Genomic DNA, 19,945 nt, shown 5'->3' on the forward strand with positions numbered 1-19,945 from the left:
CTCTCTAAGCTGGCTTTTGAAAAATATGGCTGTGAGTTTGAGGTGATAACACTACCCGCTCTCCAGCAGCTCCTGTGTCGTGGTGCACGTATCAGGTGGTCTTTGTAGCCAGTGAAGATAGAATCCGGATTGGAATATATGTTAAACAAAGGCTGAATCAGGACATGTGCCAAGCTGAAAGACTTTTTCAGTTCTGTACAACTGAGCCTCAACAGTGTGTTATGACAAAGTTGTTCTCCAAACATTAATTTGTGGTCTGCTCCCATACACAAACAATACCAAATAATGGACTATGTGTCCATCTTGTCCATCTTTGACACTGTGTTCTACCAAGAGAGACACCTCCCAAAGCCAGAAAATGTTTATTAAACAAAATCAATGAAATGACTGAGCACAGTCCAGGTGGCAGAGGTTTACTTCTTGAATAAATGACTTCATCTTTTAACACCATTTCACACTGAAGTCCAAATGGCCTCACAAATGTTTCCTGGATCCTAACAAAGAAAATAATCTCAGTTGAAGATCCTGTATTCAATTATTTTGGCAACTATTTCTTACGTGTTTTCTTTTTCTTTCTTTTCTTTTTTTTTTTTTTGAGAAGGAGTCTCGCTCTGTTGCCTAGGCTGGAGTGCAGTAGCACGATCTCAGCTCACTGCAAGCTCCGCCTCCTGGCTTCACGTCATTCTCCTGCCTCAGCCTCCCGAGTAGCTGGGACTAGAGGTGCCTGCCACCATGCCCAGCTAATTTTTTTTTTTTTTTTTTTTTTTTTTGTATTTTTAGTAGAGATGGGTTTCACCGTGTTAGCCAGGACGGTCTCGATCTCCTGACCTCCTGACCTCGTGATCCGCCCACCTCAGCCTCCCAAAGTGCTGGGATTACAGGCGTGAGCAACCGTGCTCGGCCATCTTACATATTTTCCTTGTCTAAATGACTGAGCTGGGTGCTGAGGAGATGATGTTGGCCAGGATGGTCTCTATCTCCTGACCTCATGATCTGCCCGCCCTGGCCTCCCAAAATGCTGAGATTACAGGTGTGAGCCACTTTGCCCAGCCAAGATTGAAATCTTGATGAAAAAAAGCAGTTTGGAAACTTACCTGTTTTTTATTCAAAGCCCGTCCTCTCCTTCCTGCTCATGAATGGCAGGCATCCTGTGGTGACTGAAGAAGGGCCTACCAGCGAAGGGACTCCATCGGCCCGAGGAGCAGCTTCCGCAGGAGCTCCGGCAGGTTCCTTGGAAAACGTGGCAGTGCCGGGCCATGGTGCCCTGTTCAGAAATACAAGACTCAGATTTAGTAAAGCCAGTTGTGTAATGTGAAATTCGTTTAAAAAATCCTTAACCAAAACATTTCATTTCATGAGACCGATGTATTCTATCAACAGTTTTTTACTGTATGCTCATACTTAACGGCATTAAGAATCACCGTGATGGGCTGGTGACGTGCATCTGGTTCATCAATGTTAGTGGCAAAGATTCCAGCATCTACAACTCTAGTCACCAAAATCAAGAATGTCTTTCTCTTCTCTTTTTACCTAATTACAAAAAAGGGATTGATTTATGAAAAGCAATATATTAACAAATAGCACAACTTATGTTCATATCATTGCCACTTCTAGCCACAAATTAGGAGTCAGGATTAAGGAAAACTTAGCTAAGTTTTCCCAGGCTATTTTAAAATTGCTTTTTTTCTACAAAAATAAATGTTAAATTCTTCTTTTGAGGTAGTCTCAATTAAGTTGCTGCTAATTGGAAAAGACTATTAGATCTTAAGCTGAACTGACAATTTTATAAAATAAATAGACTTCCTTTTCTACTATCAGAATGTTCTAATAATGAGTTCTATTATTATAGTAATACTTCTGAATTCCCTTTTAAAATATTGTTACTATCTTGGCATTTTTCAGACTTAACCTGAAAATGTTTTAAATATCAAAATAGACATATCCGGAGTTTACAACAAGGGTGTACAATCATGATGGGCACACTTCCTCAAACATGGGGGACCAACCCAACTCAGACCCATCACACCCTCAGCGTGTGGAAATGTTAAACTATACAGGAACCATGGCTGGAGACAAAACTCTGTAGGTGTCCCTGACATAAAATGCCATAGTACTTGCCTGCAGCCTGGACACACCCTCCAATATCCCTCAAGTCATCTCTAGATTACCCGCAATACCTAATACAATGGAAATGCAACGTAAGTGGTTGTTATACTTTACTGCATAAAGAATGACAAGAAAAAAAGCTTGTACATATTCAGTACAGATGCAACCATCCTTTTTTTTCTGGAATATTTTTGATCTGAGGTTGGTAGAAAGCAAGGATGCAGGACCCACAGATAAAGAGGGCTGACTGTATTTAACACACACACACATTTTCTCTTGCCTGAGTAAAAAACAAAATTGTACTTGTAACACAGCTAAAGGATGTCAACAACTGTTCTTCCCAACCTCAAATTGATAGAGACGACCTTCAAAGTCCACATAGAACCTCTTATTGCCTTTTGTATTTTTAGTAGAGACAGGGTTTCACCATGTTGGCCAGGCTGGTCTCAAACTCCTGACCTTGTGATCCGTCTGCCTCAGCCTCCCAAAGTGCTGAGATTACAGGCGTGAGCCACCGCACCCGGCCATCTCTATTTCTTATACACAATAATATTATAACAAGAAAGATATAAATTTGCTTAATATGCAGCTTCTGTTTCTGAGTTCTGTAGCTGTCACTCAATAAGATAAGAAAGCTACTGATCTCACCAAATCAAGGACACAATACTGTTCCCTCAGGTAGCACAAATTGCATGGGCTCAAAATATGGGAAAGACAATCAATATTTTATGAAATGGTGTATTTTAAGGCTGACCTACAGATAGGAATTTTTTTTCCAATCCAAGCAATAAAGCTTTGATGCGGATGTTCACTCCACATCCTGTCCTGATCCTCAGCTGCCAGAGGACAGCCTGTACTTGCCTTCACACTGCGTCTTCCTTCATGGCTTCAGGCTAAGATTGCCGGGAGCCTCCTATAAATGTGGTCATCTTATGGATTAAACACTTTTTTTGTTAGTTTTTTTTGTGTTTTAGAGACAGGGCCCACTGTCAACCAGCCTGGAGTGCAGTGGTATGATCATAGCTTTCTACAACCTCTAACTCCTCATGATCCACCCACCCCAGCCTCCCAAAGTGCTGGGATTACAGGCGTGAGCCACCGCACATGGCCCAGATTAAATACTTCTTTAGAAGATGGACTAGAAATGGGTCATCAGAAATTGTTTTTACTTACATATGAAGAATTCCAATCTTCAAAAAATTTTAGAACTCAATCAGAACTTGAGAACTTCTTTCAGTAGGTGCTGTGATTCAATAACCAGAATTCTGCTTTACTTTATAGTTACACAAGTATTTCTGTCATTTTCCTACTAAATTACATGAAGGGGGTTGTCTGCTTATGAGCTGCACCACCGAGCAGCATGCCTATCAGTGAGAAGGTGCCTGACAATTCTCAGTTGAAATGTCCTGACCAAGTTCCCCCAGAAATTTGTGAGTATTCAACTGTATTAAAACTAAATATATTGTTTTTCATTACAGATAGTCGCTATTTAGTAAAATGATTACTGTGCTATAATAGAACAAGTCCTTAGCCCAAAATTAAATGGCCACAGGTTGACTTATGCATAAAGCTTATCAACTATCACATATCACATTTTAACAAAAATCAAGAGGACTAATAGATGATCTCTTCTTCTTTTTCTTTTGTGAGACAGGGTCTTGCTCTGTCACCCAGGCTGGAGTACAGTGGCACAATCATGGTTCACTGCAGCCTCCACCTCCTGGGTCCAAATGATCCTCCAACCTCAGCCTCCCAGGTAGTTGAGGCCACAGTCGCATGCCACCATTCCTGCTTAGTGTGTGTGTGTGTGTGTGTGTGTGTGTGTGTGTGTGTAGAGTCTGGTCTCAAACTCCTGGGCTCAAGCAATTCTCCCTCTTTGGCCTCCCAAAATGCTAGGATTACAGGCATGAGCTAAATCGTACCAAAGAAATTATATTTTAAAAGTGAAGTCAAAGGTAGAATTTAAGAACAAAGGAATTCTATTTCTATACTTACTAGTCCCAGGTAGACAAACAACACGGCCTTCCTCAGCCTCTACCCGAGTCGTTTCAGAAGAGTGTGAGCCATGAGAAATCAGAGCTGTTATTTTCTGGTTGAAACTGACACTTTAGGCTACTGTTTTCATTTGCCTGTTGAAAGAATAACTTAGCTGTATTAATCATTTAAATTAAAATTAAACATTTTGAAGGGGAAAACATGGGGAGCAGACAACATCTACCTTACTCAAGGAGGCAAGTAATCAATGTAAAAGGAATGAGAAAAATCGCCATTGGAACCATGGGAGTAATGAATGTTTCCAAGAGGCTTCAGCAATGACGCTGAAACCAGCTCGTGAAGGTTGCTGGGGAGTAAGATGTTCACAGTGCTTTGATGTCTCATCCCACAGATGACTAATAACAAAAGGGAAAAGCTACCCTCACAAGGAGATGTCCAGTTGACACTACCTCAACCAAAATAATTAAACATAGCATCAGCAATCGCGGGACAAACAGACGCAAACATCTCCTGGTGTGAGGCGGTAAGTACGCAACACTGCCTAATGTGAATTAGGCATTATTCCCTGTTTAATCTGGATCCACTCATGAGAACACTGTTTAATCTGTATTCTTGCCAAAATGCTCAATCTATTCTAGTCAGGAGAAGAAAAAAGCAACCAGATATATCTAGATTATGGGTCACTCTACAAAACAAAGAGCCTAGATTTTTCAAAATGTTTCATGTATTGAAAGAACTACTCCAAAGTAAAAGAATAGAAGAGACGTGACAACCAAAGGCAAGGTTAATCTTTGATTAAACTGTGGATCTAAAACAAAAATAAAGAACATTTTGGAGACAATTAGGTAAATCTGAATATGGGCTGTACATCAAATTACTGTATTATAGTTAGATGGTAGAACTGTAATTACATAGAAATAAGTCATTATTCACAAGAGATAAACGCTGAAGTGTTGGGGTAAAACATCATGCTCTCTGCAACTTACTTTCAAATGATTCAGAGAAGAAAGTACTTATGGAAAGAGAAAGAAACTGCAAAGGTGGCAAATGCTAGCCACTGGTTGATCTGAATGAAGAATATGTAGATGTCCATTGTTTTGCCTTTTAATTTTCTGTAGGCAAGGGAAAGATAGGAAGGAGGGAAGGTGCAGGCATTTCTTATCAATTCATACCTGTAAAAAACAGAGTTAAAAGAAAACCAAAGGCTTAAAATTCATGTAAACATCCAGTGAGATCAACAGTGATTTTCTGTCAAATTTCTGAAAAGCCATTAAGACTGTAACATACCTGACTAGGATCACCTGTAGGTAACTTAAAGTACTTTTTCTGGAGGTTCCAGTCCTTCTACTTCATATGTTTTATTCCATCATTCCTGGAATTGCCAGTTGTTCAAAATAAACCTCTAAATGATCATCGTAAGACATTTCATCATCAATATCATCCTTTAATAAAATTAAGAAAAAATAAAACAGGCTCTAAGGCAGTGACTAAACAATAAATAATTTGTAATAAAAAGGGCTGAGATATAAATGAGTCAATAAAATTAAGAAAAAATAAAACAGGCTCTAAGGTAGTGACTGAACAATAAATAATTTGTAATAAAAAAGACTAAGATATAAATGAGTCAATAAAAGTAAGAAAAAAATAAAGCAGGCTTTAAAGTAGTGACTAAACAATTTGTAATCAAAAATACCCATCAGACATAAATGAGTCAATAAAGTATACAATTTTTTTTTTTTGAGATAGAGTCTTGTTCTATTATCCAGACTGAATGCCCCGGTGTGATCTCAGCTCACTGCAATCTTCACCTCCCAGATGCAAGCCATCCTCCCACCTCAGCCTCCCGAGTAACTGGGACTACACGCGTGCACCACCTCGCCTGGATAATTTTTGTATTTTTTTTTTGTAGAAATGGGGTTGTCCCATGTTGTCCAGGCTGGTCTTAAACTCCTGGACTCAAGCATTCCACCCACCTTGGCCTACCAAAGTGCTGGGATTACAGGTGTGAGCCACCTCGCCTGGCCTGTTTTTATACTTGACATGAGAAAACTGTTATAACTTCAGTCAATTATAAGTCATTATAAAAAAATATTTAACCTCTTTGAGAGGACAGGACAGAAAGATCCTGACACATTATCAAAGCTTAGGGTAGGATAAATGTGCCATCACAAATGAATGGGGAAGAGAGCAGGCCCTTCAGAAAATGGTGTGGCAAATGGTTACCTCTGTCAAAAAAGTACAGACGAGCCTATCCTAAGAGAAGTAAAAGGAAGAAAGGGAGGAGAGAGAGAGAAAGAGAGAAAAAGGGAGGGAGGACACTGCAGAAGGCTTCAGTGTTGTAACACCCAGCTCAGCAAGGATAAGATAAACCAGGAGCTCTCAGTCATGGTCTAAGCTGGCACTGGCTTTTTTTTTTTTTTTTTTTTCGAGGTGGAGTCTCACTCTGTCACCTAGGCTGGAGTGCAGTGGCGTGATCTCGGCTCACTGCAAGCTCCACCTCCTGGGTTCACACCATTCTCCTGCCTCAGCCTCCTTAGCTGGGACCACAGGCACCTGCCACCACATCGGGCTAATTTTTTGTATTTTTAGTAGAGATGGGGGTTTCACCGTGTTAGCCAGGATGGTCTCAATCTCCTGACCTCATGATCCGCCCGCCTCGGCCTCCCAAAGTGCTGGGATTACAGGCGTGAGCCAGTGCGCCCGGCCTACCTTTTTAGAGGTTAATTTTGCAATTAACATTAAGAGTCTCAAAAACACTCATCACCTTTGACTTAGCCATTTCACCTCCAATAATCTAGTATACTAAAACACTCTAAGATCAGATACATTTAGGTCAATAATTCTTTACCCACCAATTACACAATCCAAAAAAATTTTAAAAACTCTTTCGGCAGCACAAGCTGTCCTCAATAAATGTGATACTATTTATAGTTTCTATTTATACCACTCAGCTGGCCTTCAAAGCCATGCATACTTTTAATGTAAGTAGCCCCAGGCTACTTCTCTGGGCTTATTTACCAACGCAGCCTCCCACAGATGCTGTAAACCTGACACAGAAAGCCCCTGGCTGTTCCCCAAACACTGCCCACATGCCTCACAGCAGCGCCTTTGCTGACACTGTTTCTGCTTCCTGACACGCCCTCCTTCTCCCACGTCTAAGGCCTGGCACAGACCCCGTCTCTTTTCGTAAAGCTTCAGCCGTACCTGCCTCAGAGGTAAATTTCTGACCCCCATGATTCCCAGGCACATTTTGGTGCTGCTGGGTGTACATAACACAATCTGAAATGCGGTTCTGCATCTCTTCTTTGCACCTGGCTGAGGTCTCAGAGAGCAGAGGCTAAATATTTCATGGCTCCCTCAATTTCTAAACACAGTGCTGTATATTGAGTGGCACCTCTAGGTGACTACTTTGTACCCTAAATGTTAAACTGAGGGATGAGTGAAACCATATCAGGATTAATAAATAAATACATTCTTGAATTGCATCACTTAATAGAAGTGGCCATTTGAATGCTGGCAGGTAGGAAGAAAAGAGGAGGACAAAGAACCCCAAAAGCTGGCATCATAACTACTGCCACGAGAAAGGAGAATCAAGCAGATTGGTAAGGTAAAGACCAGGGAAACACAGGTCACTGCAGGACAGAAGAATCTTCCAAGCTTGTCAGTAATGTAAGTTTCTCATTTTCCAATAAACTAGTGTGGCATAGGTCACTGTTTAGAGTCTTGTCTTCAAAATGTTTTCCAGCATCAAGGAAAGCAATCTACAAGAAACAAAATGGTGAGAAAAAGCAGCACACTCACGGCTCTGAAGAGCATAGCATAAGGCTACAAAAAGGACCAAGCACCTTCTCAACCTGCAATGTGCTCAGTGTCTGTAAATCACAAGTTAGGTGATGAAGGGCTGGTAGTTTCCCATGAATTAATAACTTTCCTTCTTGCCCCCGTGTTATCTCCCTCACCTGACCCCCCCAATAAAACATCCTTAAAAGGCTCCTCTCAAATTCCTTGCAAATATTAGGCTCCTCTCAAATTCCTTGCACATGCTTGGAGAAGCTCACAGTGGTCAGTACATTCATACACAACTGAACTTGAGCGACACAAAGCTTACAAGACAGCAAAGACAACAGCAAAGCTGGGCCCAGCAGCCATCACCTAAAGAACTCTTCACTCGTTACATTGGAGCAAGTGATCTCTCTGGAACCAGGAACCACAGAACCCTGAAGGACACAGAGCTGGTGGCTAAGGATTCAAGGCCTGCAGTGAAAATGTAACATTTCCCTCCAAGCGCTTATTTCTGCCATAAACTGGTTTAGTTTTGCAATGAACTAGATTTCTAACTGATATTCACATTAATAAACATTTTTCTTTTTTAAGACAGGGTCTTGCTCTGTCACCCAGGCTGGAGTGCAGTGGTGCAGTCATGGCTTACTGGAGCCTCAACCTCCTAGGCTCAACCAATCCTCCTGCCTCAGCCTCCCAAGTAGCTGGGGCTACAGATGGATGCTACCATGCCCAGCTAATTAAAGGATATTTTTTTTTGTAGGGATGAGGTCTCACTATGTTGCCCAGGCTGGTCTTAAACTCCTGGGGTCAAGCAATCCTCCTGCTTTGGTCTCCCAAACTGCTGAGATTACAGGCGGTAGCCACTGCACCAGGCCATTAGCATTTATATATGTAAAATACATACAGAATATAAATCACCACAAAACATAAAAATACTCCATCTTGATGTAACTTACCGTACTATGGATTTGTTTTAAAAATGAGGTAAAAGTCATTAAGAAAATGAAAGCACAAAAGAAGTCTATCAAAATTACAAAAGCTTAAAACTGAGTAAACAAAACTTCAGAAAGAATGAAAACAATTGGAAAATAACTTCCAATGTAAAATGGAAACAATACAAGAACAATTTGTGCCCTCTGAAAAACAGAGGTTAAAGTCAGAATTTTTTTGTTCTTTTTTTTTTGAGACAAAGTCTCGCTCTGTCGCCAGGTGCTGGGGTGCAGTGGCATGATCTTGGCTCACTGCAACCTCCGCCTCCCGAGTTCAAGTGATTCTCCAGCCTCAACCTCCCAAATAGCTGGGAGTACAAGAGTGTGCCACCACGCCTAGCTAATTTTTGTATTTTTAGTAGGGACGGGGTTTCACCTTGTTGGCCAGGCTGGTCTTGAACTCCTGACCTCAGGTGATCCACCCGCCTTGGCCTCCCAAAGTGCTGGGATTACAGGCATAAGCCACCACGCCCAGCCAGGAAAATATTTAAAAACAAATTAAGCAAAGATTATAAAAGTTTTTGGAGTAACACATTTCCCGAAATGATCACGATCCACATCAAGTCTGAGCCATGTTGACATCCCCACATCGGGGCCCTTCCTGGTGTTCGAGGAATCTGCAACACAGACAGAGGTGCAAGGGTCACTAGGGAGGCACAGAGGTAGAGGGAGGAGGTGCTCCCTGGGATGGGTGTGCAGGTCTCAGAGAGCTCCTTGGGCCCTGGAAGGTGACCTGGGTCCCCTGAGCTCCCCATAATCAGGTCTACTCAGATGTCAAGGCACTGAGCCCTGTGTGCTGCTCTCTGCTGAGGGGTTATCTGTCCACAGAGAGTGTCTGTGAGTGTCATGGAGGAAGAACTGAACCTGGGCGCTCACACGGTCACCTTCAGGGGGCTGGTTCCCCGGAGGGTAAAACAGACACAGAGAAATGGGGGAATTTCAAGGATACCAGGATCAACAGGCAGAGTCCCATGCCCCTGGGCCCTAAGAGGAGCAGGAGGCCTCATGACACAGGGTGGGGGTGGTGACCCTGCCTTGCCACCCAGATCCTCTGTGCCACCCAGACGGAAGAGCTGCACGTTGAACATGCATAGCTTCCTGGAGAAGAGCTGCACGTTGAACATGCATAGCTTCCTGGAGAAGAGCTGCACGTTGAACATGCATAGCTTCCTGGAGAAGAGCTGCACGTTGAACATGCATAGCTTCCTGGAGAAGAGCTGCACGTTGAACATGCATAGCTTCCTGGAGAAGAGCTGCACGTTGAACATGCATAGCTTCCTGGAGCACGTCATTGTTATTGCCTAATAAGACCTGGTCTTTCTAGCATCCCCACTGGACCTGTCTTTGCTTTGTAATTTTTAAAATTATGCTTTGGTAAGACACAAATTTCTCATGTTTGTATATTCTAGCATAAAAGGGTTACAGAAGACATACATTTGAAAGAGTGAAAAACAGTGTATATGTACACACACACGCACATTCATATGTGTACCTTATTTCAAGATTGGAAAATATATTTAAAAAACAGAGGCTCGCTAAATCATGCCCTCAAACCCTCCCAAGTGAGCATGGCCCTGAAATGTCTTCAAGGGTTTGTTTTGTTGGCATTTGGCCCAAGCCAGTGCCCTCTACATACAGAAGCCTCCAACCTCATCTTGAAAAATGGGGCCATGAGGCCACCCCAGGCCCCCACAGAGGCTGAAGGACCCCTGGAACTGGAGGCCCCCAGACCCCCCAGAGGCTGAAGGACTCCTGGGACTGGACACATTTCAGTGCTTCTTGGATCCTGCCGTGTCCCCTGCTTGACACCAGGACCTACTGAGGGCCTGCTGGCCTGCAATACTGGGTCGGGTAGGCTGCTCGCTTGTGTGACAAGGAGCCTGGGGGTGCCTCCATCCCTCTCACACCTTTCCCAGGAGGCCTGAACCAGGGGGATTCATGTCAACCCTAGTGTCTCCTCAGGATGAACTAGTGATGCTCCCTGTTGTCCTCAAGGGGCTGGGAGGACAGAGCTAGGTCCCCCCAAATGAGATGTTGGTGAGCTGAAGAGTTACTGCAGACAACACAGTGCAAAGCCCCTGGAGTCCTGCACATGGGGTGCAACCAGCACCTCAGTGTCTCCCTCACTAAGCAGCCTGTGGAGGGCTCAGCCCAGCAGGCTCAGGGGCTGCTATGGAGTGGGTGTCTGTTTCCTGGAGCATGTTCTCAGGGCATCCTTCACTTACCTTCAGAGGTCTCTAAAATATGTTAAAAATGTCCCAACATTTCAGGACATTCCACCGGCTTTTCTTGCTGGGCTTCCTGGTTTTCTTCTTGGGCTTTCTGGTTTTCCTGATGGGACAACAAGAAAGTGAGCGTAGCCAAGAAGAACATGGGCATGTGCCTGCTTCCCTCATCATTCTGCCCACCGCACACTCACACTTCCTCTTCCACTTTGGTCTTTTCTGTTGCTTCTTCTGGAGGTGCAGAGGAAGGACTTGCTGACATCTGTGAGGAATAGAACAATTGTGCATGTCCAGAGACGCCAGGGCAGGAAAAGACCTATCTGTGAAGGCGGTGCCCAGAGCAGACCCAGATGTCACTGGGGGTCCCGCCAGCAGGGTGGGGTCCAGCTCTTCTGACCCCAGCCCAGCCCCCTCCCCTGGACCCTGTAGGGTTGTTCAGCAAGATTCAAAGCTGCAACCCGGGGGCCAGTAAACAGGGCAACGCCAAGGCAGTGGGCAGGAGGGCTGGAGAGGGATTTTATCAACACTGAAGACCCGAGGACCTCAACTGTGGGATGAGACCAGGTCCTTCAGGAGAACAATCACAAGAGAGGGAAAGAGGAAAAGGACTAGAGCTAAAAAAGGAGCTCATGAGTCAGAAAGAGGATAAAAGACAGACAGCATGTAAGAGGAGATCAATTACCTGCTGGTGGCTGCCTGTAATGGTGGAGTCTTCCAATTCTGTGAAGCAAGCATCAGAGTGTCCGGAGGAGCAGCAGTGATGGGGTTGCCATAAGAAGGAAGGGGGAGAGTTAGAGTCGAGAGAACCACTCAGACCCCGCTGTCCTGGGGCTGTGGAGCCAACCCCAGAGCCTCTGATGTGCTCATTTCTGGAGCCTTCTCCACAGCCTGTATCATTTCCTCTGTGCTATGAGGGAGGGACCTCTGACTTCCCACGTACTTTCCCAGCCCTCACATTCCATAACTGAGCCAAGGGAGGGGAAGTCGTGTCATTCTGTTCCTCCAAGAGGCAGCCGCCCTCTTCACAACGTTGTGCATGATGTGGAATTCCCTCCCTTCTCCTCCTGTAGGGCCTGTTTCTGTTCCCTCATGAATCTCATTTCCTTTCTCCCTGTGGACCTCCACCAGTCCTACTGTTCTCCAATATAAGAACACTGGAAAGAAGGTCAAGGCTGCACTGCCAGGGCCTCCAATCAACCCGCGGATCGCACCCTGGGTCAGCAGCACCTCCCACAGGCCTGGGGTTGTGTTGGGGCCTGCGGGAGGTGATGATGGCCGATGTCACTTATACAGTGACTGTTCTATGCCTGGAATGACCTTAGAGACTTGGAAAATATTCAGCCCTCAAAAGAATCCCAGCAGCTTCTGAATATTTGGAAACAATGGAACAGAATTCAAGGTAAAGCCCCTTGTCCCAGTTGCCTTAATCTGCAGGTGAGGCCAGCAGTTGCCAGCACAGAAATGAGGGGACCCTCCCAGGGTTTGCCTGAGCTGTGGGAAGACCAGGAGGGAAGGTACCTGGAAGACCTGACACAGAGAACAAGCTGGGCCTGACTGGAGTGTGGGGAGAAAGGACAAGGCTGCTGAGCCAGAGAGGAGGGTGTGACAAGACAAGTGACCACTGTGCCAGCTGCCCAGAGGCCCTGCCCTGGGCCCAGTGGATTCCAGGGACCAGGCTACAGGGAGGGTGAGAGCCACTGCCTACAGCAACACAGCAGCCCCTCCACACATATCCCTTAGGATTCCTGCCAGCCACAGAGGGCCTTGAGCGACAGCTGGACTTGGACCTCTCCAGTGAAAGCCAATTTAGGTTTCATTCAAAGCACAAGGATTTGGGATTGGATGGGATTGGGTGAGGGGTGGAGGCCAAAACTGTGCTCAATCATGTGTTCTGCCCTCAGGACTCCAGGATGCTGGGGCACATGTAGGAATCCCAGAGGAAGGATTCCCTATGTCATCTGACCCAGGGAGCACCCTTAGAGCAGGAGCAGACAGTGAAGACAGGACAGGAAGGTGCTGTTGCAGGTCCCGAGAGTGTAGAGAAAGACAGTGGGCTCCTTTCACCTCCTGGCACACGTATGAAGGACTTTGTCTTCAGGATCACGTAGCGCCTGTGTGGGGCTGTGTCCCACCCCACACTCAACTTTACACCTGCATACTCATCTTGTGATCTCTATTCACAAAAAAATGCCACCTCATCAAAACCCAGGGCTCTGGTGCTTGCTGTGGCAAAGGCAGGAATGATCTGGTCTTCTGCAAAATGTAATCTTTAAACACCAGAGCAAGAAATGATGGTGACATACACAACTCGCACAAAGCCCGTGAGAACAAAACTCTTAGGACTTTCTCATTAAGATACAAAAAATCCCAAGTCAGACTTCTACACCTGTTTCATATTTAGTCACTTCACTGATCCCATCCTAGGCTCCAAAACAAGTGTAACCCAATTCCCAAGAACCCTGTCTCACTGGTCAACCCTGGAGTGTTGGTCCCTACCTGACCAGTCTATTTCCTCCTGGATGGATCCAGAGGTGGTGCCCATGAGCCCATGTACAGAGACACAAACATTAGCACTACTGCTCTGTCCACTGTGATTCTCCCTGGGCTCTGTGAACTCAGGGGCCTTTATGAAGGCACTGCTCACAGTTGTGAGCCTTCAGGTAAGACAGAGGACCTGAAATAATCCCTTTCAACTGTTCACCAACACTGGCTCATAGCATCTCTTACCTCCAATCTGAGAACCTGAGATTCCAGCCTTGATGCAAATGCACTGAGTTAGGTGGGTGCAGAGAACAGAACCTGGGCCAGACTCACAGCAGCTGCTTCCCAGGTGATTCTGGGAGAATGGAGATGCTCTCTTAAGAGTAGACTTTTGGCAACTGGGAACTTCTAGCATGGCTCTTGTGAGGAGGTTATGATTTTTTTCATTTATTTTAACATGAATGGGCACATATGCCACTGAGGACCATACTGGAATGCACAGGTCTAAACCCAAAGATGAGGAAGATGTGACTCTCCCCCCTGGTGATTCCTGGCAGAGTGGTTTGCTGCTCTGATCTGACCATTCATGGATGGGTACTTCAGGGGCACAGGAACAAGCTCCAGGCCCCCTGTGAAGTGCAGGGATGCCACAACAAAAATAAAAAAGCCTGGTCCAGCAAAGGAGGACTCGTAAACAGAAAAACAGCATCTTCTGCAAGGAGAAAAGCTGAACCAAAGTAGCCAGGGTAGAGATGAGGGGGACACTTCATTGACTTCAGGAGCCCACCCTATTCTCCTGTGACCTTGGATCAGAATCCACTCCGGTTTCTAAATTACCATGAGAAACAACAGATTGAAGGAGATGAGCAGGAAGCCTTTTCACACTGGCGCTGGATCTCAGCAAAGGGTTTGGCAGCATTGGAACATTACTGGGGCCCAAGATGGGCTGCCCAGGGCTAAGCTCTGGGATGAGAAGGAACGAGGAGGACATTGTCCTTCCCCTCTGTGACCAGCCATGGCCAGGATTCATCTACACATGAGTAAAGCAAAACAGAGTTTAGGACTAACAATTCCAAGACTATCTCAGAGAGAAAGGCAAAGTGATGTCTTATACGTCACACAGGAGAGTTGCAAGGACCACCTGGACTCTGGAGCAGCCCCTCTCCCTTTGCTGAGTTCACCTTGCACTGAAGCAGGGTCCTTTCTCACCTCCCCTGCAACTAGTGTGGGGCAGGTATCCTGCCTGATGATTATCTCATTAAATACAATAGAATATGCCACTGATGATTGTCTGCTTTTGAACAGGAGCTGAGGAATGACTTCACCATTCTAGACCAAAAGCCTGAGGACTCTGTGTGTTTTACATTAATGATGACACTAAAGCCCACTGTGCAATGTACCTACTCAAACAAACCCTGGGTTAGCTGACCATTGAGACCATCCGATAATGATAGTGTTTGGGATCTGAATAGCTTTCCATTCTCCCACATGCACACGGAAGTGCTGGAATAACTTGGCCTAGCAAGAAATTATACCAGGGCTTTGTGACAAATTCAGTGTAGTAGCCCATGGCATTAACCTTCCACTCATCCCTGAGTTCACATGTGCCTCTTCCACTTAAAAGACCAAGAGCTTGGGAAATTCAACTCTGCAGCATGTCCTTCTGAGGACTGCGGATATTAAACTTATCTTCAGGTACAGCTGTGGTGGAGGATGAATGGGTTGATTTATGCAAACTGTGCAGTGGTGATGGAATTTTTCTTGGACATTGATCCTCGTGTTGTGCTTTGAACATGGGAGTATGTTTTCTGGGGAAATGCACACACACTCGCAAAGACATCCACAATCATTCCATATAGACTCTCTCCTCTGTCCCTCCCAACTCTGATGTACTACCCCACCTTCCATGACACTGCTGCTTCCAGGGATGACAGTAGCATGGTTAGAGTACTGGACTCTTAGTTTGTTGGGGTGTTTTTTTTTTTTGAGACAGAGTTTCACTCGTTGCCCAGGCTGAAGTGCAATGGCACAACCTTGGCTCACCGCAACCTCTACCACCTGGGTTCAAGTGATTCTCCTGCCTCAGCCTCCTGAGTAGCTGGGATTACAGGCATGTGACACCACACCCAGGTAATTTTGTATTTTTAGGAGCGATGGGGTTTCTCAATGTTAGTCAGGCTAGTCTCAAACTCCTGTCCTCTGCTGATCCGCCCGTCTCCGCCTCTCAAGGTGCTGGGATTACAGGCGTGAGCCACTGTGCCCGGTGTGACTCTTAGTAGTTTTTAAACCAAACTTCCCAAATATCATTTCTGGCAGAAAGCTCAAACCAGAATGGCCCTTGAGCAAAAGCAGGCGAAGCAGCACCACCTTTACAACACTATAAGATTTCAAACCTAAACAAAGAGATGATCCCAGAATACGTACTCTTTGCCGGTGTGGCTGGGTCCACCTGCATCTAGAGAAAAAGAAAACACTATGAGGGTCAGACCATGCTGTCTCCTGTGTGTGCACAGGTCTTCACTTGTTGACGTTAAAAAGCCAGATGGTAAACAGTGGTTGAGACAATGGCCCCGGTATCTAGAAGACATGCGTGGAAAGGCACAGGATTTCTGTGCAACATTTTCAATTGTTTCTGTTTGACAATTCCAAATTCTTCTCAAGAAGAAGGCATTTCTCTTAAGGAAAATGCCTGTTGACACACAGTTTGTAAGTGTAGATGCCATCTGAAACCACTGTTTAGTTGATAATGAACTCTGGCTTTTGCCCACCAAGAAATTCTGTCAGTCACCTATAGTGTACATGGTGAGATGTATACATCTTAATTCAATTGAAACAGAGAAACCGAGAGAAATAAAATTTCCTTTTCAGAGGAAAGAAGACTACTTTACCATGTGAACCCCTGTGGCTTCCTCAGAGACTGTCTGCCCTGGCACATGCTCCTCCAGGTCTTCCAGGTCACCTAGGAAACAGAGTCGCTATAAGCACATGAGCTCCACTGAGTGAATCCCTCAGGTGGTCTTGGAGCTGTGGACACGGGGCTGGCGTGTGTGGAAAGGTGTGTTCACAGCACAGACTCAGCTGCTGCCGGTCCATCCTCCATGGTGGAGAGGGAAGGCAAATGGTGAAGGAAGGCACCAGGAAGGCCTCAGAAGACAGAGCCTTGGTCCTCTAGCTACGCCAACCTCTTCGCCATGAAAGAACACATCTCAAACAGGGCACACCACACAGTGTTTCACTGCAGCATCCAGGGCTCCTCCTTCCTAATCTGACCTCAGCTAACTTGTCCTTCCTTCTTTATTCCCTCGAGGTCATTTCCTCCCAGGATCCACCTGTCCTGCTGCTGTGTTTTTTGTCCCTCCCAGAACTTGCTTTTTTTTTTTTTTTTTTGAGATGGAGTTTCTCTTTTCTTGCCCAGGCTGGAGTATAATGGTGCCATCACGACCCACCACAACCTGTGCCACCCGGGTTCAAGTGATTCTCCAGCCTCTGCCTCCTGAGTAGCTAGGATTACAGGCGTGCATCACCATGCTTGGGTAATTCTGTATTTTTAGGAGAGACGGGTTTTCTCCATGTTGGTCAGTCTGATCTCGAACTCTTGACCTCAGGTAATCTGCGTGCCTTGGCCTCCCAAAGTGCTGGGATTACAGGCGTGAGTCACCATGTCACAACTTTTGTACTAGATAAAAAGCAACCCTTCCTCAAAGAGGAGACTTAATTCTAACTAAAATGTCCTATGTATTCACTAACCTTTTGTTTTAAAGAAGACTAAGCCAAGATTTGAAAATACTCAATTATCCTACCATTTAAAGATGACCGCTACTTGGCCCGTGATGTTTGTGCTTCTGCTCTTCCTTTTAACACAGTGTGTGTGTGCCATGGGACCTGCTGCTGCTCATGCTCACACTGGCTCCAGCACTAGGACAGCCCATCATGGGGGCAGCAGGGGGGGGTGCTGAACCTCTCCAACCCAGCTGTGTAGAAGAGTCCAGCAGAGAAGATGAGGACCAGGGTAACATCCAAGTTTTTCCTTTGGTTCTGATTTGGTGCTGTGTCTTGGGGGTATGTGCTGAACTGCAGCATATGTAAGGCTTGTGGAGATTATGCCATTAAATACAATATAACACGCCTGATTATTTTGTGCTTTTGATCAGGACATGAGAAAATAACACAGCACTGCATGAGCCACCCTCCATCATGCTAGGAAGGCAAGTGCTCACCCTGCCTCTCAGACCCTAGGGCAAACCCTTTGGTTTTCTTTTCATGTTGCTCTTTCTGAGCTGAGCACACAGAAACCATGACTAGGCTGAGGGATACAAGGCTGAAACTCTACACGACCCTGGAATTATCCATTCTGGGCCCCATTATCTTATGGTCAATATGAGGCCTCAATGGAGAAAGTTGGGGTGATTTCCCCCTAACCCCGCCTGCAGGCTCCTCTCTTCTCAGTTTCCCAGCAGAACTCGCTGTAGCATGAGGCTGCTCCAGGGTCTAAATGCACAGGAAGAAGCCCTGCCCCACTCTCCCTGCTCAAGATGGGTGGTGGAGGGTCAATTCTGAGGGCTTTGGTAGATAAAAGGCTTGTAAAGGAGGGAAGGGGTCAGAGTGAGATGTCATGCCATTCTAGTGGCAAGAGGAAATAGAAAGGCCTGTGAAGAGGTGAGGTTTATTAGAAAATAAAGTATAGCAGGGAATTCCGAATGAAAAAATAAAATCAGCAGAGATCCTGACACAGTCCTGTTCTATGGGTGCGCAGTGAGAATTTGCCTGGGTGTCGAGAGGATTTCTTTTAGGTTAATTAAAGTGTCCTGTGTGTGAAATAAACTGTACACTTTGGAAGCTTACAAGTTAATTTTTTCATGTGCCTGCAACAGGACTGCAACGGTGACGGAAATCTCTGTTGAGAATGTGGACGCTAGAAAATCCGGGGATATGTAGTACGGAAACCCACACACACCCCCCCAGACACACTGACCACGGCACCACATGAATTCACAAAAGACATGAGCAGGCCCCTTGCACGGGATCCCACCCCACCTTCAGAGAACACAGTTGTTCCCGGGGACTGCAGAATGTGGCCACTGTTTCTTATCTAGAAAAACCATTTCTCCCATCACAGTCTAGGTCCTCATTCACAACATGAAGCTCAGCTCAGGCTGCCCGTCTACAGGAAAGCCAGTGAGACAGGGCCACATTCCTCAACATCTGGATTACTCATCAGTATGAGAGGGGTTCCCCAATACGTACCACGTTGTGGAACTCCCAAGGATGTCTGTAACGACAGAAAATAAATTGCTATGAGCATCAGACCATGCTGTGTCCTGTGAGCACAGGACTTTTCTTCACTTAGTGACATTAGAAAACAAGATGGAAAACCAGTGTTCAAAGGAACCCCAAAGAAGAACAGAGCAAATCAACTCATACTAAAGACACACATTTTTCTCAGAGGATGTTTCCTCTGAAGTCCATGTTGGCTGGCAAGTAGCTGATTTTGCTCCAAAGAGAACAAAATTGGTAAGGCTCACTGCTACACAACGGGTGACTGATGCTGTCATTTTCTCCCACTGTCTTAAATCAAGCCTCAGTGGGGACAGACTCTCACTTACCATTTCCCCCAAGGACACTGTGTAACTAAGATATATATCGTCAGATTCTCATATCTTAATTTAATCCCAATAAGATAAAGCTAAGAAAGCAACAGTTTTTTCTCAGACAAATCCAGGTGGCCTGACCTTCACCTCCTCTGGGTCCTCCTCCTCGCCATTGTAACTGGACAGCTCCTGAAGTACATCCCTGATCAGAACTAGGAGAATACAAAGTGACCGTCAGCACCTTGGTGGTGGTGCTCATGAACAATTCAGTAACACTGCTTGAGGTGGGTTTGGGAGGAGGGTAGCAGGCACAGGAGAGATGCAGGAAGAAAGAGAATCAGGGCCTTTGGCTTCCTAGCTCCAGGCCACCTCATAAACATAAAATAGCCAATCTCAGTGCACACCACGCAGTGCAGGCTGTGTGTCCCTGGCAGTCTCTTAGGGCTCCTCCTTCCTAATCTAACCTGAGCTAACTTGCCCTCTTATTGATCCCTGCCAAAGTCATTTCCTCCTCAGAATCCACATGTGCTGCTGATCTGTTTATCATCCCTTCTAGAAGATTTTGTACGGAATAAGAAGCAACCTTTCTTAAAATAGGAGATTTAATTCTAGCCAGAAGATTTTATTACTAACTTTCTGGTACAAGGCAAATAAACCAAGATTTGAAAATAATTTTCCTACCATTTAAAGATGACCCCTACTTAGCATGTGGTATTTGTTCTTCCACTCTCCCTTTTCAACAGAATTTGTGTGCACTATGATGTTCACTGCTCCTCAT

At 45.4% G+C, this 19,945-nt stretch overlaps 1 protein-coding gene across 21 annotated transcripts in view; it reads right to left on the reverse strand.

Annotated features, from left to right (window-relative positions):
- Positions 1-345: 345 nt before the first annotated feature.
- The window catches only part of LOC115933189 (protein FAM153B), a 59,792-nt gene continuing 40,192 nt past the window's right edge, over positions 346-19,945 (reverse strand). For 11 of the 21 annotated variants that reach the window (XM_063707044.1, XM_063707050.1, XM_063707049.1 and 8 more), the window contains 16 exons: positions 19,309-19,379; positions 18,824-18,848; positions 16,468-16,538; positions 16,004-16,034; positions 11,781-11,818; positions 11,293-11,360; positions 11,099-11,204; positions 8,841-9,490; positions 5,389-5,543; positions 5,088-5,273; positions 4,102-4,235; positions 3,280-3,349; positions 2,119-2,177; positions 1,407-1,530; positions 1,095-1,264; positions 346-494 (listed from right to left, as the gene is read on the reverse strand). In XM_063707044.1, the coding sequence (XP_063563114.1) occupies positions 11,111-11,204; positions 11,293-11,360; positions 11,781-11,818; positions 16,004-16,034; positions 16,468-16,538; positions 18,824-18,848; positions 19,309-19,379 (398 nt within the window). In that variant the 3' untranslated portion in view covers positions 346-494; positions 1,095-1,264; positions 1,407-1,530; ... (5 more) ...; positions 8,841-9,490; positions 11,099-11,110. The remainder of the gene's footprint in view (positions 495-1,094; positions 1,265-1,406; positions 1,531-2,118; positions 2,178-3,279; positions 3,350-4,101; positions 4,236-5,087; positions 5,274-5,388; positions 5,544-8,840; positions 9,491-11,098; positions 11,205-11,292; positions 11,361-11,780; positions 11,819-16,003; positions 16,035-16,467; positions 16,539-18,823; positions 18,849-19,308; positions 19,380-19,945) is intronic. The other 10 variants (XM_063707037.1, XM_063707045.1, XM_063707035.1 and 7 more) reach the window with 8 other exon arrangements.

The sequence above is a fragment of the Gorilla gorilla genome, chromosome 4 (assembly GCF_029281585.2).
Source record: "Gorilla gorilla gorilla isolate KB3781 chromosome 4, NHGRI_mGorGor1-v2.1_pri, whole genome shotgun sequence".
NCBI lineage: Eukaryota > Metazoa > Chordata > Mammalia > Primates > Hominidae > Gorilla > Gorilla gorilla.